General features: G+C 37.3%; 2 protein-coding genes across 2 annotated transcripts; one reads left to right on the top strand and one right to left on the bottom strand.

Moving 5' to 3' along the window:
• Positions 1–400: 400 nt before the first annotated feature.
• Positions 401–10,072, top strand: LOC139948028 (peroxiredoxin-6-like). Its single transcript, XM_071946010.1, has 6 exons — positions 401–675; positions 3,188–3,344; positions 4,041–4,178; positions 4,805–4,878; positions 5,239–5,311; positions 8,718–10,072. The coding sequence occupies exons 1-6, from the start codon at positions 590–592 to the stop codon at positions 8,847–8,849; spliced, it is 660 nt and encodes a 219-aa protein (XP_071802111.1). The 5' UTR covers positions 401–589; the 3' UTR covers positions 8,850–10,072.
• Positions 10,073–11,051: 979 nt separating this feature from the next.
• Positions 11,052–19,391, bottom strand: LOC139948027 (NMDA receptor synaptonuclear signaling and neuronal migration factor-like). Its single transcript, XM_071946009.1, has 14 exons — positions 19,285–19,391; positions 18,450–18,586; positions 18,008–18,143; positions 17,446–17,514; positions 17,014–17,132; positions 16,057–16,149; positions 15,016–15,137; positions 14,492–14,566; positions 14,199–14,232; positions 13,972–14,042; positions 13,158–13,243; positions 12,824–12,926; positions 12,133–12,208; positions 11,052–11,220 (listed from the first exon to the last, which is right to left on the bottom strand). Exons 1-14 carry the CDS (start codon positions 19,344–19,346, stop codon positions 11,132–11,134), a joined length of 1,272 nt encoding a protein of 423 aa, XP_071802110.1. The 5' UTR covers positions 19,347–19,391; the 3' UTR covers positions 11,052–11,131.
• Positions 19,392–19,774: the final 383 nt, after the last annotated feature.

The raw sequence follows: 19,774 nt of genomic DNA, 5'->3' as shown, positions 1-19,774 counted from the left end.
AATCGTACACGTGTCCTTTTTATCTTGGCGTTTGTAATTATGACATAACCGCTTACAGTTATATTCATGTTTTCAGAATTTGACTTCTACTACCATATGGTACCGATGCGTAATTTAATTTCCTCGGTTTGAAATAAATTAAACTGAACAATCTGCTGAATACCTCCATGATATGATTATAGAATATAAAAGACTGGCCACCCTGGGAGATATTTGGGTAAAACTTAGGAATTTGTGTTGCGTAACAGCATTCAAAATGACCTAATCCCAACTTTGAATGGAGCGTGTATGGTACCCAGACTCAACTGTTGTATAACAACGCAAATCGAATGTTACCTCGCTCGTCGGGTGTCTTTAGACTGTGGACCATGTGTTTGTCCATGCAGAACCAATTACCGTGACATGCAGAAAATTGCCCTTCCCACCCAACAAAAGGAAGAGAGTACAAACGAGCACTACGTGCAGTCACAAAACTAGGTTGTTTGTACTTGTTGTACACCCGTACCCTTCCACACTCCCTCCTCCTGCAGACTGCTTGGACCATCGACGTGAAGGCTTCATAACTTGAACTCGCAACTCTTCTTCCAAAATGGTGAATCTCGGAGAAATCTTCCCCAATTTCACTGCTCCAACGAGCCAGGGTGAAATAACCTTCCACGACTGGCTGGAAGATAAGTAAGTTACAAAATCAAATCAAAGTTAATAGTGAGGCCTAAATTTAGCTCAATGGTTTTACATAATATGGTGAGGTATACTGCCAGCTCTAAGCAAAGCATTTGTCAAGGCCATGTCAGCCATCGCGGTTGCTGCAACCATGTAGGTAGCTGCAACCAGTGCACCGTGTTGCTGTACAGTCAGTGCCCAATATAATACTATACTGTCCAGGGCCCAATTTTATACAGCGTGTAAGCACGAAAATTCGCTTAGCATGAATCTTCCTTGATAAAAACAGGATTACAAACCAAATTTTGCCTCGTGATTTTCAGGATAAGCAAACAACAGCTGAATACCAGACAAGCAATATATGCAACAAATGGAAATTTGGTTGGTAATCCTGTTTTTATCAAGGAAGAAATTTTATGCTAAGCAAATTTTTGTGCTTATTTATACCGGCTTTATGAAATTGGACCCTGGTTGTTTCTCTGCCCTCCCGTAATGTGTTTCCCTCTGCCGTATTGTGAAAGAAAGAAATTTGAAGTTTGGCTGTTAATTAATAGTGTGATATTTTTTTAGTTTTTGTTTTCTGCTATTGTGCAATTACCTTGGTGACAAAGTTTGTCTGCAAATGTTTGTTTTATATTATATTTTGACAAGATCTGCTTTTTATGGGACCACCCCTCCATTACCATGTGTTTAATTGAAATTGTGTTTTAGTTTTTAGTTTCTGTTATTATTGTATGATTGCCTTTGCCTGCAGATGTTTGTTTTTTATATTGTATTTACATCATTGTATTTTAAAGGAACACGTTGCCTTGGATCGGACGAGTTGGCAGTATAAAAAGCATGTGTAACCGTTTGTTATAAAATGCATAATGGTTTGAAAGATGTTTTAAAAGTAGAATACAATTATCCACACAAATATACCTCGAAATTGCGTGGTTTTCCTTTTGCTTTGCGAACTAACACGGTCGGCCATTTATGGGAGTCATTGACTCCCATAAATGGCCGACCGTGTTAGTCAAAGAGGTAAAAGGACAACCACGCAATTTCGAGGCATATTTGTGTGGATAATTGTATTCTACTTTTACAACATCTTTCCAACCATGCATTTTATAGCAAACGGTTACAAACACTTTTCAAAGACCAACTCGACCGATCCAAGGCAACGTGTTCCTTTAAACACATTGCATTTGCTTGTCATATAATCTTTTCATGTGTTTCTTTCAAAACTAATAGCGAGTGAGTGGACTGAGCAAAATGGAGTGTGCTACGTATCAGTGTATATACATGTAGGCGTGTATTGAATTTGCTGTGTCATTTTAAGGAATGAAAATGTATTGTATTTTAAAACACAATGCATTTGCTTGTAATATACACTGCCTTGTGTATAATCTTGTGATATGTTTCTTTCATAACTTAGCGAGTGAGTGGACTGCGCAAAATGGAGTGTGCTATATATTATTGTATAAGTTGAATTTGCTGTGTCATATTAAGGAATACAATGCTTTTTTTCAAAAAAAGTTTCCGTATGGCGCCACCACATTTTCATTCGATATGAAATAATATAGTATCTAATTAACCTCGATGAGCTATCCCTTTTTGTAAAAATGAGTGAAAAAGTGGTGGCGCCATACGGAAAGTTATCCCTTTTTTCTGTAGATGTGGATTCATTCATTTGCAATTTTGCCAGGGGCACACCCTTGTCTGTCGAGGGTTAGATCCCTCAACTCAATCCTTTCTGTTACAAGTTTAATCAGTGTTTGACCATAGACCAAGCTATGGTCTGTAACTAACACTTGTTTTAATCCTATATAAATAAAAACTATCAAACTAGCCTGTGAAAAATTCATTTGAAGTGTGCGTAGTGTTTCTGAGATACTGCCCACAATCTGGAGCGGGCATAGTGTTAGCAAGAGGAGTGTCTGGGGGTCTTTTGGACACCCTGTTTTAAATGTGGACGCCCTGTTTTATGTTATTTACATATTATTAGGCTTCTTATAAAGTGGACAATATAAACACCAACTTTTAAATCTTTAGCAAACTTGGACACTCTTTTTACCCAATCCTCGCTAAAACCTTGTTTTAAAATCGTAGCTAGGCTTACATTTATAATTCGTTTTAGATTGACCTATAAGCAATAAATTTTAGTATGATGAGCAAGGTTGTAATGTTTTTAAATTTAAATAACTGATATATAAAGTGTTTTTCTTTTTTTTCTGTAGTTTTCAAGAGTTATAATAATATAAAACAAGGGTTTCTCATATAGGCCCTATCAAGTTATAACTTTTAAAAAAACAATTGGTTTAACTCAACACTTGATCATCTGGACTGTGGACTCTTGCTTATGGAAAACAATTTTTTAAACAAACAAATTATTATTTGAAATTACTTTTAACTGATAGTTTTCTTTATTCTTCATTTTTTCAAGAATTTTATTCAAAACCATCATGGCTTATCCTAAGTTATAACTTTGATTTGCAGTAGAAATATTTCTCAACTTGACTCTGTGGACTCTTCCATTTTTCAGATGGGGAATCCTGTTCTCCCACCCTGCTGATTACACCCCAGTGTGCACAACGGAGCTTGGTACTGTAGCTAAACTTGTGCCGGAATTCACAAAAAGAAATGTGAAACTTATTGCTTTGTCCATTGATGACGTCGACAGCCACAACGGTTGGATTAAGGTATGTTTAAGGGAACACGTTGCCTTGGATCGGACGAGTTGGTCTATAAAAAGTGTTTGTGAACGTTTTAATCACACGCATATGGTTGGAAAGATCTTTTAAAAGTAGAATACAATGATCCACACAAGTTTGCCTCGAAATTGCGTGGTTTTCCTTTTACTGTGCGAACTAACACGGTCGGCCATTTATGGGAGTAAAAAAATTGACTCCCATAAATGGCCGACCGTGTTAGTCGACAAGCTAAAAAGAAAACCGTGCAATTTCGAGGCATGTTTGTGTGGATCATTGTATTCTACTTTTACAACATCTTTCTACACATATGCATTTTATAAAAAAAAGGTTACAAACGCTTTTCAAAGACCAACTCGACCGATTCAAGGCAACGTGTTCCTTTAAGAGCATTGAATATTTTGTTGAAGTCTAAAATATTTTAGGGTTGGACTTAAACCTGCAACCTCCGGATTATTGTGCTGGTGTTCTACCAACAATCTAGCCCTAACATTGGCGGTCTCCCTATTGTGTCAGTATCTTTGGGGAAGCCAGTCAGAAGCCAAATCTGCCCTAATCACCAGGGATCACACCAAAGTTTACAATACAATCTTGGAAGCGGCAGCAAAAGGATGCAACTTTTTATTTCCAATCCAAACTCTAAACTTTTTAACAGTTGACCATTTTTATCTTCTTTTGTATCATCAGGACATTCAAGCGGATTCTCAACTGACAGGGGAATTTCCTTTCCCAATCATTTCCGATAATCGCGACCTGGCTGTGAAGTTTGGCATGTTGGATCCCGATGAGAGAGACAAGGCTGGCCTTCCCCTGACTGCTCGTTGCGTAAGTAAAAGAAAAAACCTTGTTTGTAGATCAAGTTAAGTCCCAGCTGTGATTATCAGAGCTCTTGGTCACGTACAAACCTTAGACCGTAAAATGAGCATGTTAAATCCTAGTGTTAGAAAGAGACGGCTGGCCTTCCCTGATTGCTCCTGGCGTAAGTAAAACGAAACTCGTTTGTAGATCAAGTTTAGCCCAAGCTGTGATTGTCACTTGTCAGAGCTCTCGGTCACGTCCCGTAAACTTAAAGTTTGGCATGTTGAATTAGTGATGAGAAAGACTAGCAAGGCCTTCCCGTTACTACTCGTTGCGTGATTAAAAAAACACCTCGTTTGTTGATCAAGTTTAGCCCAAGTTGGGATTGTCAGATATTCTTGTTCACGTCCCTGTAAACCTTAACATGTTGATGCTGACGAGAGACGATGCTGGCCTTCCTCCGACTGCTCATTGCATTTAAAGTAAGTAGATCGAGTTTGGCCCACTTCGCCCACCCAGCTGTCAGGCTTGAACTCTGAACCCCTTATACGATTGAAATCTAAGAAGTAGGAAGCTGCCATGTTGAGTTTTTCTAGATTAACTTGAGATGTACGTCTTTATAGCCAAATTGATAGTAAACCTTTTTCTTACAGGTGTTCATTGTTGGCCCAGATAAGAAGTTGAAACTGTCCCTTCTGTACCCAGCAACGACTGGCAGAAACTTTGAGTAAGTTCCCCCATACTTTATATGCCTAGACTCCAGCCCCTTAGGCTGGCAATTTGTAGGTCATCATTTCCAAGTCAGACACTAGACTAACCTACAGTTCACCAAAGAAATTGATTCAGACAACTATAAAAGGATTTTATTGGTATTTCCATTTTACTAAACCAACTATAATTTATATAGACCTGGAATTACAGTGAGGGCAATGCCTCTGTACCCCTGGTCTTGGCCTAAGTCTCTGTTGCCCCCTTTGACAGATATTCCTCATAAGATTACCCAATTGGAAGTGCCCTTTGGCAAATCAAAATGGCCTTGCCCTCTCAAAGATGAATTTCCACTAATTTTCTGTGTGTTTTCTTATAGTGAGATCCTACGTGTTGTGGACTCCCTGCAGTTGACTGCGACCAAGAAAGTTGCGACCCCTGCAAACTGGCAGGTAATACTCTCGTTACTTTATTTTAAATATAAAATGATTCTTGCTGCAACAAACTCTCTTACAGCCCAACGGGGTATTGTTCACTTTAATCTTGCATTTTAGAATGATTATCGCATTTACTGAGATTAGATATTGACTAATCCCATTATGTGATATCACTTGATTGTGTAAACTTTATGTGTTCTAGTCTGTCGACCTTTGCTTTTTGAGATAATGATTATAATTTATGATGTAACTGGGCATGTACATGAGAGGATCTCCTTTATACTTCAATACAGTGATGCAGTCTCTGCCACTTCTTTTTGCCCCAATATTCTGAGCGACAAATTGGAAAAGAGGCACCATTTTCAACAGGGTGCTCCGATCGCATTTTCCGTGGTGCCCTGCGCTTGTGCCCTGTGCTTTTGCTGTGGTGCACCGTGCACATTTCCTGTATAAATGATGTTTCCTTGTATAAGTACCCTCTTAGTAAAGGGGAATTGCTGTGCCCCCTTCAAGACAAAGTTCAAGGCCTCGAGTCATCTGGGTGTGGTTTGAATCCTGGTTATGACACTTGTGTACTTGAACAAGATTCTTTACTATAATTGCTTCTCTTCACCCAGGTGAATGAAATGAGTACCTGCGAAGGTAGAGTTTGATATTGTGTTTTAAAAAGCCTTTGGAGCGCCCTGGCAGCCCGGGCTGTATACTCCCAAAAGACACGAGAAAGATTACAGGAATGTTATTGGTCCAATGACCAGCAGCCGATTTCACAAAACACTAGAATTAATCCTATCTCGAGTTAGTACGAGTAACTCGTTCAATACTTAGGATGGGTTCAGTGCGTCCTAACCTCTATGGACACGGAACTGAACTCGTCATAAGTCCTAAGATTAACCCCAAGTTACGAGGAGTTTGGTGAAATCGACGGCTGGGCACTAATTTAAAGCGCATTGATACGTTATTCTAAACTGCACTTTACATGAACTACACTTAGTAGTTATTATTAAATAAAAACATGCTCAATTTTTAATAACACCATGCAAAACTTCATACTCCTCAAACACATATTCCTGTGTTTTGAGATGAGTTTGATATTAAGCACTTGTTGCGTATAAATGTTTGGTCTTCCTTCAGTTTTTCACAAACTACATAAATCCTCTACCATCATTTCTTTACATGAGTTTAAGAAATGTTATTCTGTAGTGTCAGACTTCCTGGCCAGTTGCCAGACCGTTGTCTTTCGGTACTACACTACTCATGAATGTTGAATTGCAGCCAAATATGTCATCAGAGGTCAAGTTGCCATTTATTTAACCTTACTGCTTCACATGTAATATGCATACCTTCCAAATGTCCCTTTTTTTCTAGGGACCGTCCCTACTTTGGAGAATCCCTCTGCAACAAATCGAGGGAAAGTCCATAGTTCGGAAAATCTTGTTATACTAAATTCAACTGAAAAATAAGATATGAATTTGGTAATGAAGCTGTCCTTCATAATAACTTATGACTGTGATCTTAATTTTCTGGATCTTACAAATGCCTGAATCCATTGAAATATTTAGTAGCATGATAATTTTGGGGTCTTTTCAGCACCTCATAGACTGTAGGTGTGGGTGCTTAGACACAGATCTGGCCCCATATCCCTATTTCTGACTGCTATGTTGGCAGCATGTGTTATCAGGACTGACTCACTGTTAACTTTGAGCTTAGCAAATCAACTAATCCCTAAGCAATATTTCCCACTTGGTTTACGGTAGATTTGGGCAGTGAGCCCACTGCCTAATTTCATAGAGCTGCTTAAACTGACAATTCTTCTTAATCATTCTTAGCAAAAATAAGCAGGATACCAAACAGTACATGTGACATGACATTTGCAGATCTTATGTTTGGTAAACTGAATCACTTTGTACTCATCATTGACACAGGGATTGTTTATTGATATATAAATACCATTGAGATAACTGCGACATCAGTGGTTTTCAAACTCTTGTTCATAAAACGGACAAGAGCAATTGTCAGGGCTGATACTTCACTGAGGCAGATTGCCTCCATGCCCCCTGGTCATTGCCTTGGTGCCCTTGGAATTGCTCCAGTAGGAATGTACAGTTCCCACAAAGGGTGCCCTTTACAAGGAGAAAATGCCTTGGTGCCCTTGCCCTTTCAAAAACAGAAGCATATGGCCCTAGAATGTGTACCCATGGTTGCGACTGTGCACAGCAGTATTTTCTACAGCTTCGTAAAATAAGGCCCCTGGTCTAGACATAGCTTTTCTAGTTAGAATGGGTGACTGGCCAAGGTCAAAGCAAGAATAAAGTTTAACAGGAAGCTGTGGTTACTGTAACCATGGAAGAAGTAACATGACCCACCCCCGTCTAGTCCATAATGTTCCATAATTTGATGAGAAGCACATAATAATACAATGGTGGCTTCTTGCAGCGCTCATATTTGTCACTCAGTGGCGCTCAAGGCGCTCTAGCATACCTGCAAGGTATGTGGGACTACATTTGATCTATGAGATTTACTCGTTTTACATAGCACCATGTAATGGTTTACAAGGTGCTGAGGAACAACATGCTGCCAATATTTATAATAATTAGATGTTAGTTTTGCTTCAAGGATAAAGAATATAGTTTGGTTTTACCCTTACACCGATGTGTAATAAGCGCTGTGTACTTGGTACTTTCCCGATTTGTATGCAAATCACTCGGGTGGGGTTTGAACCCATGACCTTTGATTTGCTGGAGCAGATGTCTTACCACTAGACTACATAGATAGCCCTGTGGTTAAAGGCAGTTGGAATCCTATGTATCAACAGCAGATACCACAAAGATTTGATAGATACAAGCGCATTTTACAGAAAACGCTTCAATGCGCTTTACATTTGTGCCCTAGTCATCAGGTTAAATAACATTCCTGTAACCTTTATCAGCTCCCTGCTGGGAGTCTACAGCCCTGGGCTGCTGTGGCGCTCCAAAGGCCTTTTCAAACACATTATCAACCTCTATTCTGGCAGGTACCAACTTGTACCACTGGGTGAAGAGAAGAAATTGGGTGAAGAGAAGTGTCGCAAACGAGATTCAAACCCACACACTTTGATGACTAAATCACCAGAACTTGAATTCGGTGCTCTACCGCTCGGCCATGACAACCTTCTGTCTTAGTGTTTTACCTGTACTATTTATGGTGTTGTTATTTTGCCGTTGTGGTTAATACATTACAACAAAGTTGTTTTCTTCTAGCCGGTGTTGACCTCTTCTATTGTAGAAATACTAGTTAACAGAAATATTTCAAGTGATGATTTCTGTTATCATCATCATTTGACCGTGTAAGTTTTATGTAAATCTGTGATCTTAGTGAGGTTTTCTTTCTTACCAATTGTGTAATTTTCCTAAAACAAAGCTGTTTTTTCTTTGTTTTTTTTCAGCAAGGGGGAGATTGCATGGTGATACCCTCTGTCAAGCAGGAAGACATTCCAAAGCTGTTCCCCAAGGGGGTGACAATGAAGCCAGTCCCCTCCGGGAAGAGTTACCTCCGCTACACCCCTCAGCCAGAGTAGAGTAAACCCATCACTCTGCACTGTGTTACTATGCAGTGGGCGACTGCATTCAGGAGACAGGGGGTGTCCAATCAGATTGTCCCACCAATTTGTGCGAAAAAAGACATTGGTTTGTATGATTTGATCGACACTTTTTAAATTGTGTTTAGTTTGCATAAATTTGCATATTTGAGTTAATTAGTCAGGGGATAAGGTTACAAGAAGTGCCTCTGCATTTTTCTTTAAATAAAATCATAATAAATCACAAGTAAATTATCTTTCATCTCATCTTAACACTACAAAAGATAACTTCTGTCTATTTTCTAGATGTAATTATTTTTATATTATATATTTTTTAGTGTTGTTTGTTCACAGTTCTTTGGGTGTTACTGGACGGTATATGAGGGTTGTGCATCTATGAAACAAAACAAATTACTTAACTATATTCTTCTTTTTGTTCAAAAGAATTTAATTCTTGTGTGTGTTTAGTAAGTAATCATCTTTGAGAGTTTTAATATAAATGTTTGGCTAAAAAGTTATAAGTACGACTTGCCGCATGACCAATGAAAAGAAACTTCCAAGTTTAAATGACTCCTTCAATCTCCACAAAAACTGTTGATTCGCAAAAACGCAAAACGAAAATGAAAGTACATGTAATGATCTGATAGCAGTGTGCCTGATAGGTTCTCTAGTTGCACCTGCTTTGCTAAATTGAATGCCGACTGTTTGCATGGCTATTAAAAGAACGCATTATAAGTTGTATTGAGTGGAACTACATATAAAATCGCTTGGGTCAAAAGTGAAATTGAATGGCGGTTTCAGCTGGAGAGGCAAAATCACTGGATTACAAACAAATGGAAGTGAAATTGGTCACTATTTGCCGAATACTATGGGAAAAACATCTGACATGCATCATAGGCTGCTAGCTGACATGCGGTATTTTATTACCATTTCGATGGACGGTAAAATTCACAACATATTCTTCAAACCATCACTCTCTGTTCCTCACAGGCATGCAACTTTTCAGCCGGTCAGCTGGTTTCCACCTTTTCTTTTCAAAACAGTGGCATAAAATAACTGTAAAACACTACAAAGGTTTAGTGTGATCGGCCATTTCCTCTTTTGTTTTGCAATTAGAAAGTTGCACGTCTGTCATCTATTATAACTTATCTCTACCATCAGAGTCGATTAATTTGTGCTCATATTGGAATGAACAACAATAAACTGATCATGTTCTTGAAGAATTTGTGGTCTCTGGTTGTTGATGTTTTTTAGTTTAGAGAAAGAAATCTTACTCTTGTCAAAGTTTCAAAGATATGTCACACCAAATGGTATATAGCACTAACGTTTCAAACAATGTTTATTGTTTATGTTTTTTGACAATCGTAAAAGTACGTAAATTGGAAGGGGTTGAAAAGTTAACCCAATCGATTTTAATAAGGGATCAATTCGTTATCAAATTTAAAATTAAATCTTTAAGACTTGATTTTTAAATTCTTGGGATTTATTTTCAAATATATGGATCCAGTTTCTAATCACAACACAATCCTTTTGATAAACTTTTAAATCCCTCGCAGTTAAATTGTAAACTCATTCAGCATTAATCATTATTTCGGTTCTACAACTTTTCACAGCCACAGCGAGCATACAAAACAGATCTTTAGTTCATACAATTTTGGTCAAATTTGGTCCAAAAACTTTGCACAAATGGAATGTGTTACCTAAATATACAAAATCTTAACAAAAATTATATACATTCTAACAATATTTACAGACTCGCATTGCAATTAGATGCTATGTAAAAATGTACACAATTCGACGTGATCCTATAACACTGGTTGAAAAATAACTCATGTACAACCAAAGTGTTCCATATAGCATGCACTGCAGTTGGTTGCCTTAAAGTTGCCCACAAAAGTTGCGTGACAAGGCCCTATAACGTCACTTTCATCTCGAACAGTTACTGTACACCAATACGATACAAAGCATGAAGTCAAGGCTCTCTACACGCACATGGCGGATATAATGCGCAATTTTTTCTTGCACTTTTTGACTTGCCATTCCTCAAAAGTTTTTCTGATTGTTGGTTTGTAAGGATTTTTTGTTTATCGATTCAGAAGAAAAAAAATTCCTCATTGAAAAGCGCTAGGACATTGGCAGTTTGATGTACAGAAAAACAAATGCGATACGTACAAGTTCTTTGGTGTCGTTTTGTTATAAAAACCATGCATCAAACGTCGTTCAAAATGGGGGTATTTCATAAATGTACAGCAGATGAAGGACTACCGTGGCGGTAGAATTGCTTATAAGTCCAAGTCTAACTTCAGATGCTTGTTCGATCGCCATGTCTTATATTTCTCAAAGTCGAAGTATGTTTCAACCATTTCCACACCTATTCAAAATAAAAAAAAATAAAAAATAGAAAAAGTTATTGCAAACTGGTTACCCACCAGAAGGACCTATGGTAGAAATTAAAAACATAATTTGTCAGGAGAAGTATAGCTTTGAAAGAAATTTCTTATAAATTCGAAATATCTGTTTTGAATTATCATTGAACCGTCTTGGAAATGTCGAATTTTTCTATCCTAAATGTTTTGAAAAATGAAGTTAGCCTATCGTAAATTAATATTCCACGAGTTTTGTTTACCTCTAAAATCTGATGCAACTTGTTCCTTTATTGAATGATTAATTACTCAAAATAATTATTGGCATAAAACCTTACTTGGTGACGAGTAATGGGGAGAGGTTGATGGTATAAAACATTGTGAGAAACGGCTCCCTCTGAAGTGCCGTAGTTTTAGAGAAAGACGTAGTTTTCCACGAATTTGATTTCGAGACCTCAGGTTTAGAACTTGAGGTCTCGAAATCGACCATCTAAACGCACACAACTTCGTGTGATAAGGGTGTTTTTTCTTTCATTATTATCTCGCAAGTTCGATGACCGATTGAGCTCAAATTTTCACAGGTTTGTTATTTTATGCTTATGTTGAGATAGACTTGATGACAAGTCGTTTGGCGCTGCCTATTTTGTCTGCCTTTCATGCAACAGTCACAGTGCGATGTTACACATGCAACAGTCGTAGGTAGCGCGAGGCAGCTCTAATTGCGACTGACCCACACACACATACTGGGATCGAGGGTGTGTGCATCGTCCCCGTAGCTACGCTGCGCTGTAACTACACACTGCGCTTAACAATTACCGTCTTGACTTCAAGACTAATGTTGAGATACACCAACTGTGAAGGCTAGTCTTTGACAATTACCAATAGTGTCCACTGCCTTTAAAAGATTTAAAGATACATACCTGCAGGCGATAGTTCGAGGGGTGCCTCAAATCGAACAATATTTGGTTTCATGATTCCTTGAAGATGAGTAAAGAGCTGGAAGGTGCAAAAATAAGAAAAGTACAATATTTATTTCATGCTGTGATAAGGCAACATTTTTAGAATGGGTCATATCATGTGGCAGTGAAATGCATTTTAAATAACTCATTTGTCAGGTTTGTTATGATGTTTTGTATAGGTAACCAAGCATGCAAGTAAAACTAATTGAAATACTCAGTAAACCTTGACCTTTCCATTCAGCAAACTTCATCATGGATGGGTAGAGACTTTTGTTGTCACACAATGGTGGATTGGAATTCAAATGTAAATGAGGTAATATACAAAATCGGGTGAGTTTTTGCTGTAGCACGTGTGAATCTCTTTTGACTAATGGTGGTTCCGAAAAGAACCGGTGTTGACAGCTCAACGTTTTGATCAGTATGCTCTGATCCTCTTCAGAGTTTCAATCAGTTAGGCATATGCTCTGAAGATGATCAGAGCATACTGATCGAAACGTTGATTTGTCAAACAACGGGATTTTCTCGGAACCACCACTACTCTTTGAAGAGTTTTACACATAGTGCTACCTCAAAACCTCGCATGATTATACTCCACACCATGCAAAGTTTCAAATCCTACGTAATACACAAAGTAATTGCTAGATTTACAAACCTGTTCCCCTTTCTCGTTTCCAAGCATGTTACATCCCATCACGTGTATGACAGACTTTGCAGGTTCTCTCTTTGACATGAGCTTGCCCATTTCCTTGAAGAACCTTTGAGAGTGAATAGTGTAAAGAAATTTTTCAAAATGCACTGTAGAAAAAAAAACTATAGTCGAGGTTACTGCAAAAAATCAAGTCTTTGTCTGTTTCGACTGATGTTAATATTCATCATTGAAATTCAATTACTAGTTGTCTTAGTCATATTATCATGGCCCAATTTTAAGTAAATGTTGCTTACAAATTAGTTTCTTTCCTTTGATGTTAAATTGAATCTTGGCATACCTGACTTGATCCTGTTCTCTTTCTTTCTTCAACTTTGCGACAGTAACGACTTTTCCTCTTCTAATGTACAGGAAACCAGGACCACCCTGAAACCAAGCATAAATTTGAGAATTGTATTGAAAGTTAACCGAGCATAATAGTCAAAATTATCTACAAAGTTAAAGCCATTGGACACTTTTGGTAAACAGTATTGTCCAAAGGCCCACACTTCGTGTATCATAACTTGTATATAAAATAATAAACCTGTGAAAGTTTGGGCTCAATCGGTCATCGGAGTCGGGAGAAAATAACGGGGGAAACTCACCCTTGTTTCAGCACGTGACACGTGTCATGACATGTGTTTACAATAAAAACCCAATTCTCGACATCGAGAATTGATAATTGTTTTAATGTTTTCTCAAAAAGTAAAGCATTTCATGGAATAATATTTCAAGAGAAGTCTTTCACCATTACCTTCTGTAAACCCTGTAAGTTATTTGTAAATCTGTGACCTTTTTTTCTTTTTCTGTTCCGAAAGTGTATAATTGCTTTAACAAATCATGAAGTAAACAAATTGTACAAAGAAAATACCATACCGTCAAAATATTGTACAAAATCAGCAAAACAAACAACTAAAACATGGTACAAAGTTAATCGAGCATAACGCAAAAATATTGTACAAAGTTAGCAAAGCATGACGTCAAAATATTGTACAAAGTTAAACCAGGCATAAAGTCAAAATATTATCAAAATTAACCAAGCATTGCACCAATATATCGTACAAAACGCCAAAATATTTACTTAATACTTTTTATTTCTAAAAACAAATAATTACCTGGCAATAAATGCAGATCGATCTAGCTTTACTCCCCGGTTTGAAAGCCTCGAGATTAACATGAATGTTTTCTGTGGATCAGGTGAACAACATGAATGAATAAATAAATTGAAATTTCCAAAGATATATACAAATATTTTAAAGTACATTTTGATCACAGTTTTACTTGATGCACAATCATGTGTCGAATTATTAAGAGTTGATATTTTGTAAACTTGAATTCTTACCTAGCAAATTATCAAACGTATCCTTTTTGAAATCCTGGGGGAAAGTTAAAAATTAAATAGTTATTATTATACATTGACATTTGCAATTATTAAATATTGGCATTTGTAATTTCTATCACTATAACTTCGTGATTACCATTTTTCTATTAGATGAATGACGTGAAAAAAATTAGACAAACAAACTGTGAAAAGGTTGACAAAACAAATTGTTTTCAAGTTCCAAATACGTTTATTTAAATTTTGAGAAGAATTAAATTAAGTTATTGTTTGTTGAAATTAAAGAATCAACTTACATAGTGAAATATAAGAACATTATCTTTCACGATCTTCGTCAACAAGTCGCCTTTCGGCACCTTTGACGAAACCAACTGCAGAAAAAAGAGAGTACAAGTAAACACTCATGTTACCAGGTTTTGACCATTACTCTGCTGCCGACAACACCAATTTCAAAGAGCTGCTAAGCACAACAATTTGCTTAGCATGAAATTTCTTCCTTTATAAAAACAGGATTTACAACAAAATTTCCATGAGTTGCATATTGCTTGTTACCGGTATTCAGCTGTTGTTTGCTCGTCATCCTGAAAATCATGTGGAAATTTGGTTGTTATATAGTCATGTTTTTATCATGGTAGAAATTCCATGCAACACATGCAACAGTCGTAAGTAGCGCGAGGCAGCTCTAACTGACTCACACACACATACTGGGATCGAGGGTGTGTGCATCGTCCCCGTAGCTACGCCGCGCTGTAACTACACACCGCGCTTAACAATTACCGTCTTGACTTCAAGACTAGGCATCTTGTTGACTTGAACTCACCACAATTTTTGGCCCCACGAATTCACTTCCACAAATGGCTTTCTCTAACTGTTGTTCAGCGTACCATTTCAATTCTGTGATTTCGTCTTGGAATGCAATGAAATCCTCCTTGGTCTGTTGTCCTGCCGTGTCAGAAATGAAAATATATTTGGTTAAAAACTGCTGAATGTTTTAACAAAACTTTGCAATTCCTTGGCATTTTGTTAAATGCAGTAATATACTTTTGGTAGTTGTCAACTTAACCACTATCCTCACTTGGTGTACCCATCGTATGCATAAAATAACAAATCTGTGAAAATCTGGGCTCACTCGGTCATCAAAGTTATAAGAAAATAAGAAAAGAAAAAACACATTTTACACGCTGTTTTCAGATTTATGAGAAAGGCTTGTCATTAGAAGCCTTTTCCCATTTTCAAATTGTGAGGTGAAAATGACCCCTTTTCTAAAACTACACAAACGTTACTTCAAAGGGTGTCGTTTCTCACAATTTGTTTATATTATAACCAAGTTTTTTTGGTTATAAAAGGCACTGGAAACTTTCGATAATTGTCAAAGTGTTCTCACTTGGTGTATCTCAACATATTTTATGCAAAACAAAAAAAAAACTGTGAAAGTTTGAACTCAGTTGGTCGTCGAAGTCGAGAGAGAATAATGGACGAAAAGACACCCTTGTTGCACTATTCGTGTGCTTCCAGATGCCTTGAATTCGAGACCTAAGCTGAGGTCTCGAGTTCAATTCTAATACTTTAGGTAAAAATTACTTCTTTCTCAAAACTACGTTACTTTAGGGGGAGCTGTTTCTCATAATGTTTTATACTAACAGCAGCTCTCCGTTATTTGTTACATCGTTAATTTTATGCTAACAATTATTTTTGAGTAATTACCAATAGTGTCCAGTGCCATTAACTTGTAGAGAAATTTCCAAAAGTGTACCTTGCCTTAATACCTAAAAAAATACAGCTTTACCAGACGATAGTTTGCCAACCTATTAATTACATCAAATCACAAATATTGGGTCAAATAATGAAAGTAATTTCTTACCAACTCCAACAATTTGTTTTTTGACGTTAGTCTTTGTTGGTGTTTTTTCGAGCCATTCCTTGGTGGCCTTACACGGATCAGGCTCGCAATTATCTGCAAAATACCAAACAAAATAATTCATGGTTATTCGTTTTTCTGTTGAAGGCTTCCTGTTTATTTCGGTCGCTACAAGTTTTGCTGGTTAAGTCATCTTAGTGTGGGTTCGAATCCCACCCGTAACACCTGTGTCTTTGAGCAAGATACTTTTTACTGCAATTGCTTCTCTTCACCAGTGATATGAAATGGGTACATGAGAGCGTAGATGTTGATATTGTGTTTGAAAAAGCCTTTGGAGCACCATGGTAGTGAGATGAGACAGGAATGTTATTGGCCTAATGACAAGGACACTCATGTAAAGCACATTGAGACGGTTTTTGTGAAATGCGTTTTAAATAAGAATTTTGTATTATTATAATCACACCTTGTTAAATTCTGTTGGTTTTAGTACCATGTGTTGGCTCCTCTCTATTGCTGGTGAATTTTGGTATCTTGTTAAAGTTCTAGTGGTTTTAGTACCATATGTTGGCTCCTCTCTGTTGTCGGTGAATTTCGGTTTCTTGTTTAAGTTCTTTTGATTTTAGTACCATGTGTTGGCTCTATTGCCGGTTAAATTCTAGTGATTTTAGTACCATGTGTTGGCTGTTCTATTGTCGGTTAAATTCTAGTGATTTTAGTACCACGTGTTGGCTGTTCTATTGTCGGTTAAATTCTAGTGGTTTTAGTACCATGTGTTGGCTGTTCTATTGTCGGTTAAATTCTAGTGATTTTAGTACCATGTGTTGGCTCTTCTATTGTCGGTTAAATTCGAGTGGTCTTAGTACCATTTGTTGGCTGTTCTATTGTCGGTTAAATTCTAGTGGTTTTAGTACCATGTGTTGGCTCCTTTATTGCCGGTTTAATTCTAGTGATTTTTAGTACCTTGTGCTGGCTCTTCTATTGCCGGTGCTTCTTCAGGTACAGGGGTTACCTCGGCTATCGTTTCCATTACAGCGGCTTCTGTGACCTCCTTCTTTTGAGACGAGTGACGTCGGTAAATCCTAAAGAAAAAGATTGTGAATATTTATAGACCAAATTTATCACCCGTGTTTCCCCCTCAAAACCAGAAATAATAAAAACAATATTACACAACAGTCACCACTCAAAATTCTCCTGAAGACGATCAGAGCATCTGATCGAAACGTTGGATCGTCAACCACCGGTCTTTTCAGAACCAACGCTACAAAAGAGATTTACACATGGTGCGACCGCAAATCTCAAATCTCCATGCAAAGTTTCAAATCAGACTTCATTATTGATGATGTATGTGAGGTGTTTATAAACACTTAAAAGTCGCCATGTTGTTCCACTCACCGTTGTATTTTAATCGCCATTTCAGTCTCTTTCCTTCTTAGGGCTCTCTCTTGGTAGCCACGAAACACACTGCAAATATAAACCTCCAAATTACTCAGATTTCTACTCATAATTTTTTCATAAAATCAGACAACCTTCTTCGTGTTAAAGAGAGTCTCCTTCTAGTTTGATTATGTCCACTGATTGCAAAGAATCACTTTGTACGTCCAAGGTTTTGGTATCTCCAATTTAGCCGCACTTAATGCACAAAAGGCCATAGCAATCACCTAAATTGTTAATTTCCTTTTACATGATGAACTTATTGTCCAAGTGGCAGTTATCGATGCTTTCCATTGCTACCATTCTGGATTGACTTTCACCTTTTGCAGATGAGAGTGAAAATAATATTGTCATCGAATACATTTCGCAGGTTGACTACACTCTATAATATTTTTAGGGGGCATGGAGGCAATCGCCTATTATTCGTTGCCTCTTTGAAATATCAGAAAATCTAATATTCTTGATGCAATTATTACATCTGCTAAAAAAATAAAAACAATCATAATGTGTCCTCTGCAGTTACCTCTGTATTTTAACCGATGCATGGCTTAGCATCAGCTCATCAGCATTAGCATCGTCATCATTTACTCCGTTTTCTATTGGTGGGTCGGGTACCAACACGTGACTCACATCACCGTTCTGCTGAAGTGGTTGCTTTTCTAAAGTGGATATAATAGTGAAATATAAAGTTTAGAAAATGTACTCGCGGCAATGTCAAACTAAATACATGTATTGGTGTATGACTCTTAAAAAAGAAAAAAGTGACCAGGAACAGATTTGATGTCTCCTTGCCGGGTACTACACAAGTATTCTATAACAAATAGACGTGTTTGTCTGATGGAAGGCAATGATTACAAAAATAAACTGCATAGGTCTTCGTAGCAACAACTACTTCATTTCCAATAACTTTAAAGAACACCCCATAAATTCCATGTCTTGTAATTCAATAATTTTTATAAACCGACCTTTTTCATTTGAAATTTCTTGATGAACAACCTCTCCATTGTTCACTCCTTTTTCTTCGTCTTGTCTGTCTCCAGCAGTCTGAAGAGACTTCTTCTCGTCTGACCTTTTCCCCGCATCCTGAAAAGCATTGGCTACGCTGTTTTATAGAAAGATACGGTTATGGATAAAATGGTTAATTAAAAAAAACTGTCCTCGTAGATACAAAGGCTGAATTACAACAATTTTACATTACAAAAAAATATTACAAATTGAAAATAAAAAGGTGGTGGAAAAATGGGCCAGTAAACCAGAATTTTACATTTAAAAACTTTTCACATATACATGTACAAGAGCGAAGTGACGACTACACCAATATGGTTAGTTGGTTCATGAATTGTTACTCACAAATCCAGGCATATTCTTCTTACTTTAGTCTGCTTTCCGATTTTTTGCCCTGGATAAATCAGATTTGTTTATTCAAAAGGCCCGAAGTAAACAGTCTATACAAAGCCTACACCCACAATGCTGTAGGTCAGCCCAGTTGTACTCAATCCGATATTCGTACTTTTTTCCAAGGACCAAATTAATACTATAAATAAAATAAATAAATAATTTGTTTATTTATATTGCGCCCATTCCATAAAATGTACACAAGCGCATAAAAAAAAAATATTAAAAATTTGCAACAGAAAAACATACAGCAATCCATACAAATGAAAATACAAGAACCGTACAGGACTATCCAAAGAGTAAAATTGCAAAACATTAAGACAGTAAACCCACAAAAATTAGTAAAGGAACAATGTAATTTTATGCACAATCAGTATGCCTGAAAATCACAAGTTGTGTACTCACTTGACCACGTTGGTAACCTTCCTTGCTGTCTCCTGTTTCTTCTTGGAAGAACCTGATCCCATGATTACTGTTTATCCTATTGCTGTCCTTGCCTTACATAGTCATCTTCCCATTCCTTTGGAATCGTTGCTACTGTATAAGCTAAGTAAGAGTCCTTGCTCACATACGATCTTAGGTTCTTGACCTTTTCTCAAACTTCAGGAGATTAAAGTCTTGATATGGTTAGGAGCAGTTTCAGCAAACTGTTAATCCCTTTCACACTAAAGTTGGCGAACTTCACTATAATTATACGTTTATAGACGACCTCATCACCAAGGTCCAATAAAGATGTCTAGCCGTACCACTTGCTTCAGATTGGTCTGTTACTAGCGATAGATATCTCCTTAAATCCCAAAGGGCTGATCCGATTGTAGAACCTTGTATTCAACAAACATCACAGTGAAGCATCCAGGCGAAGATGATCCGAGTTGTCTTCAATGGAAGAAAGGAT

The sequence above is a fragment of the Asterias amurensis genome, chromosome 15 (assembly GCF_032118995.1).
Source record: "Asterias amurensis chromosome 15, ASM3211899v1".
NCBI lineage: Eukaryota > Metazoa > Echinodermata > Asteroidea > Forcipulatida > Asteriidae > Asterias > Asterias amurensis.
This window is presented reverse-complemented; position numbering and strand designations above follow the sequence as displayed.

What these genes read in the sequence shown, in the direction of transcription:
- LOC139948028 (XM_071946010.1), top strand. Translation starts at nt 590, where the DNA reads ATGGTGAATCTCGGAGAAATCTTCCCCAATTTCACTGCTCCAACGAGC. An exon ending in TTCCCCTGACTGCTCGTTGC is followed by an intron (nt 4,179 to 4,804) that starts GTAAGTAAAAGA and finishes TTTTTCTTACAG; the next exon opens with GTGTTCATTGTTGGCCCAGA. An exon ending in CGACCCCTGCAAACTGGCAG is followed by an intron (nt 5,312 to 8,717) that starts GTAATACTCTCG and finishes GTTTTTTTTCAG; the next exon opens with CAAGGGGGAGATTGCATGGT.
- LOC139948027 (XM_071946009.1), bottom strand. Translation starts at nt 19,346, where the DNA reads ATGGGATCAGGTTCTTCCAAGAAGAAACAGGAGACAGCAAGGAAGGTT. An exon ending in AGAAATTTCAAATGAAAAAG is followed by an intron (nt 18,144 to 18,449) that starts GTCGGTTTATAA and finishes TATCCACTTTAG; the next exon opens with AAAAGCAACCACTTCAGCAG. An exon ending in CCTCGAACTATCGCCTGCAG is followed by an intron (nt 11,221 to 12,132) that starts GTATGTATCTTT and finishes TATTTTGAATAG; the next exon opens with GTGTGGAAATGGTTGAAACA.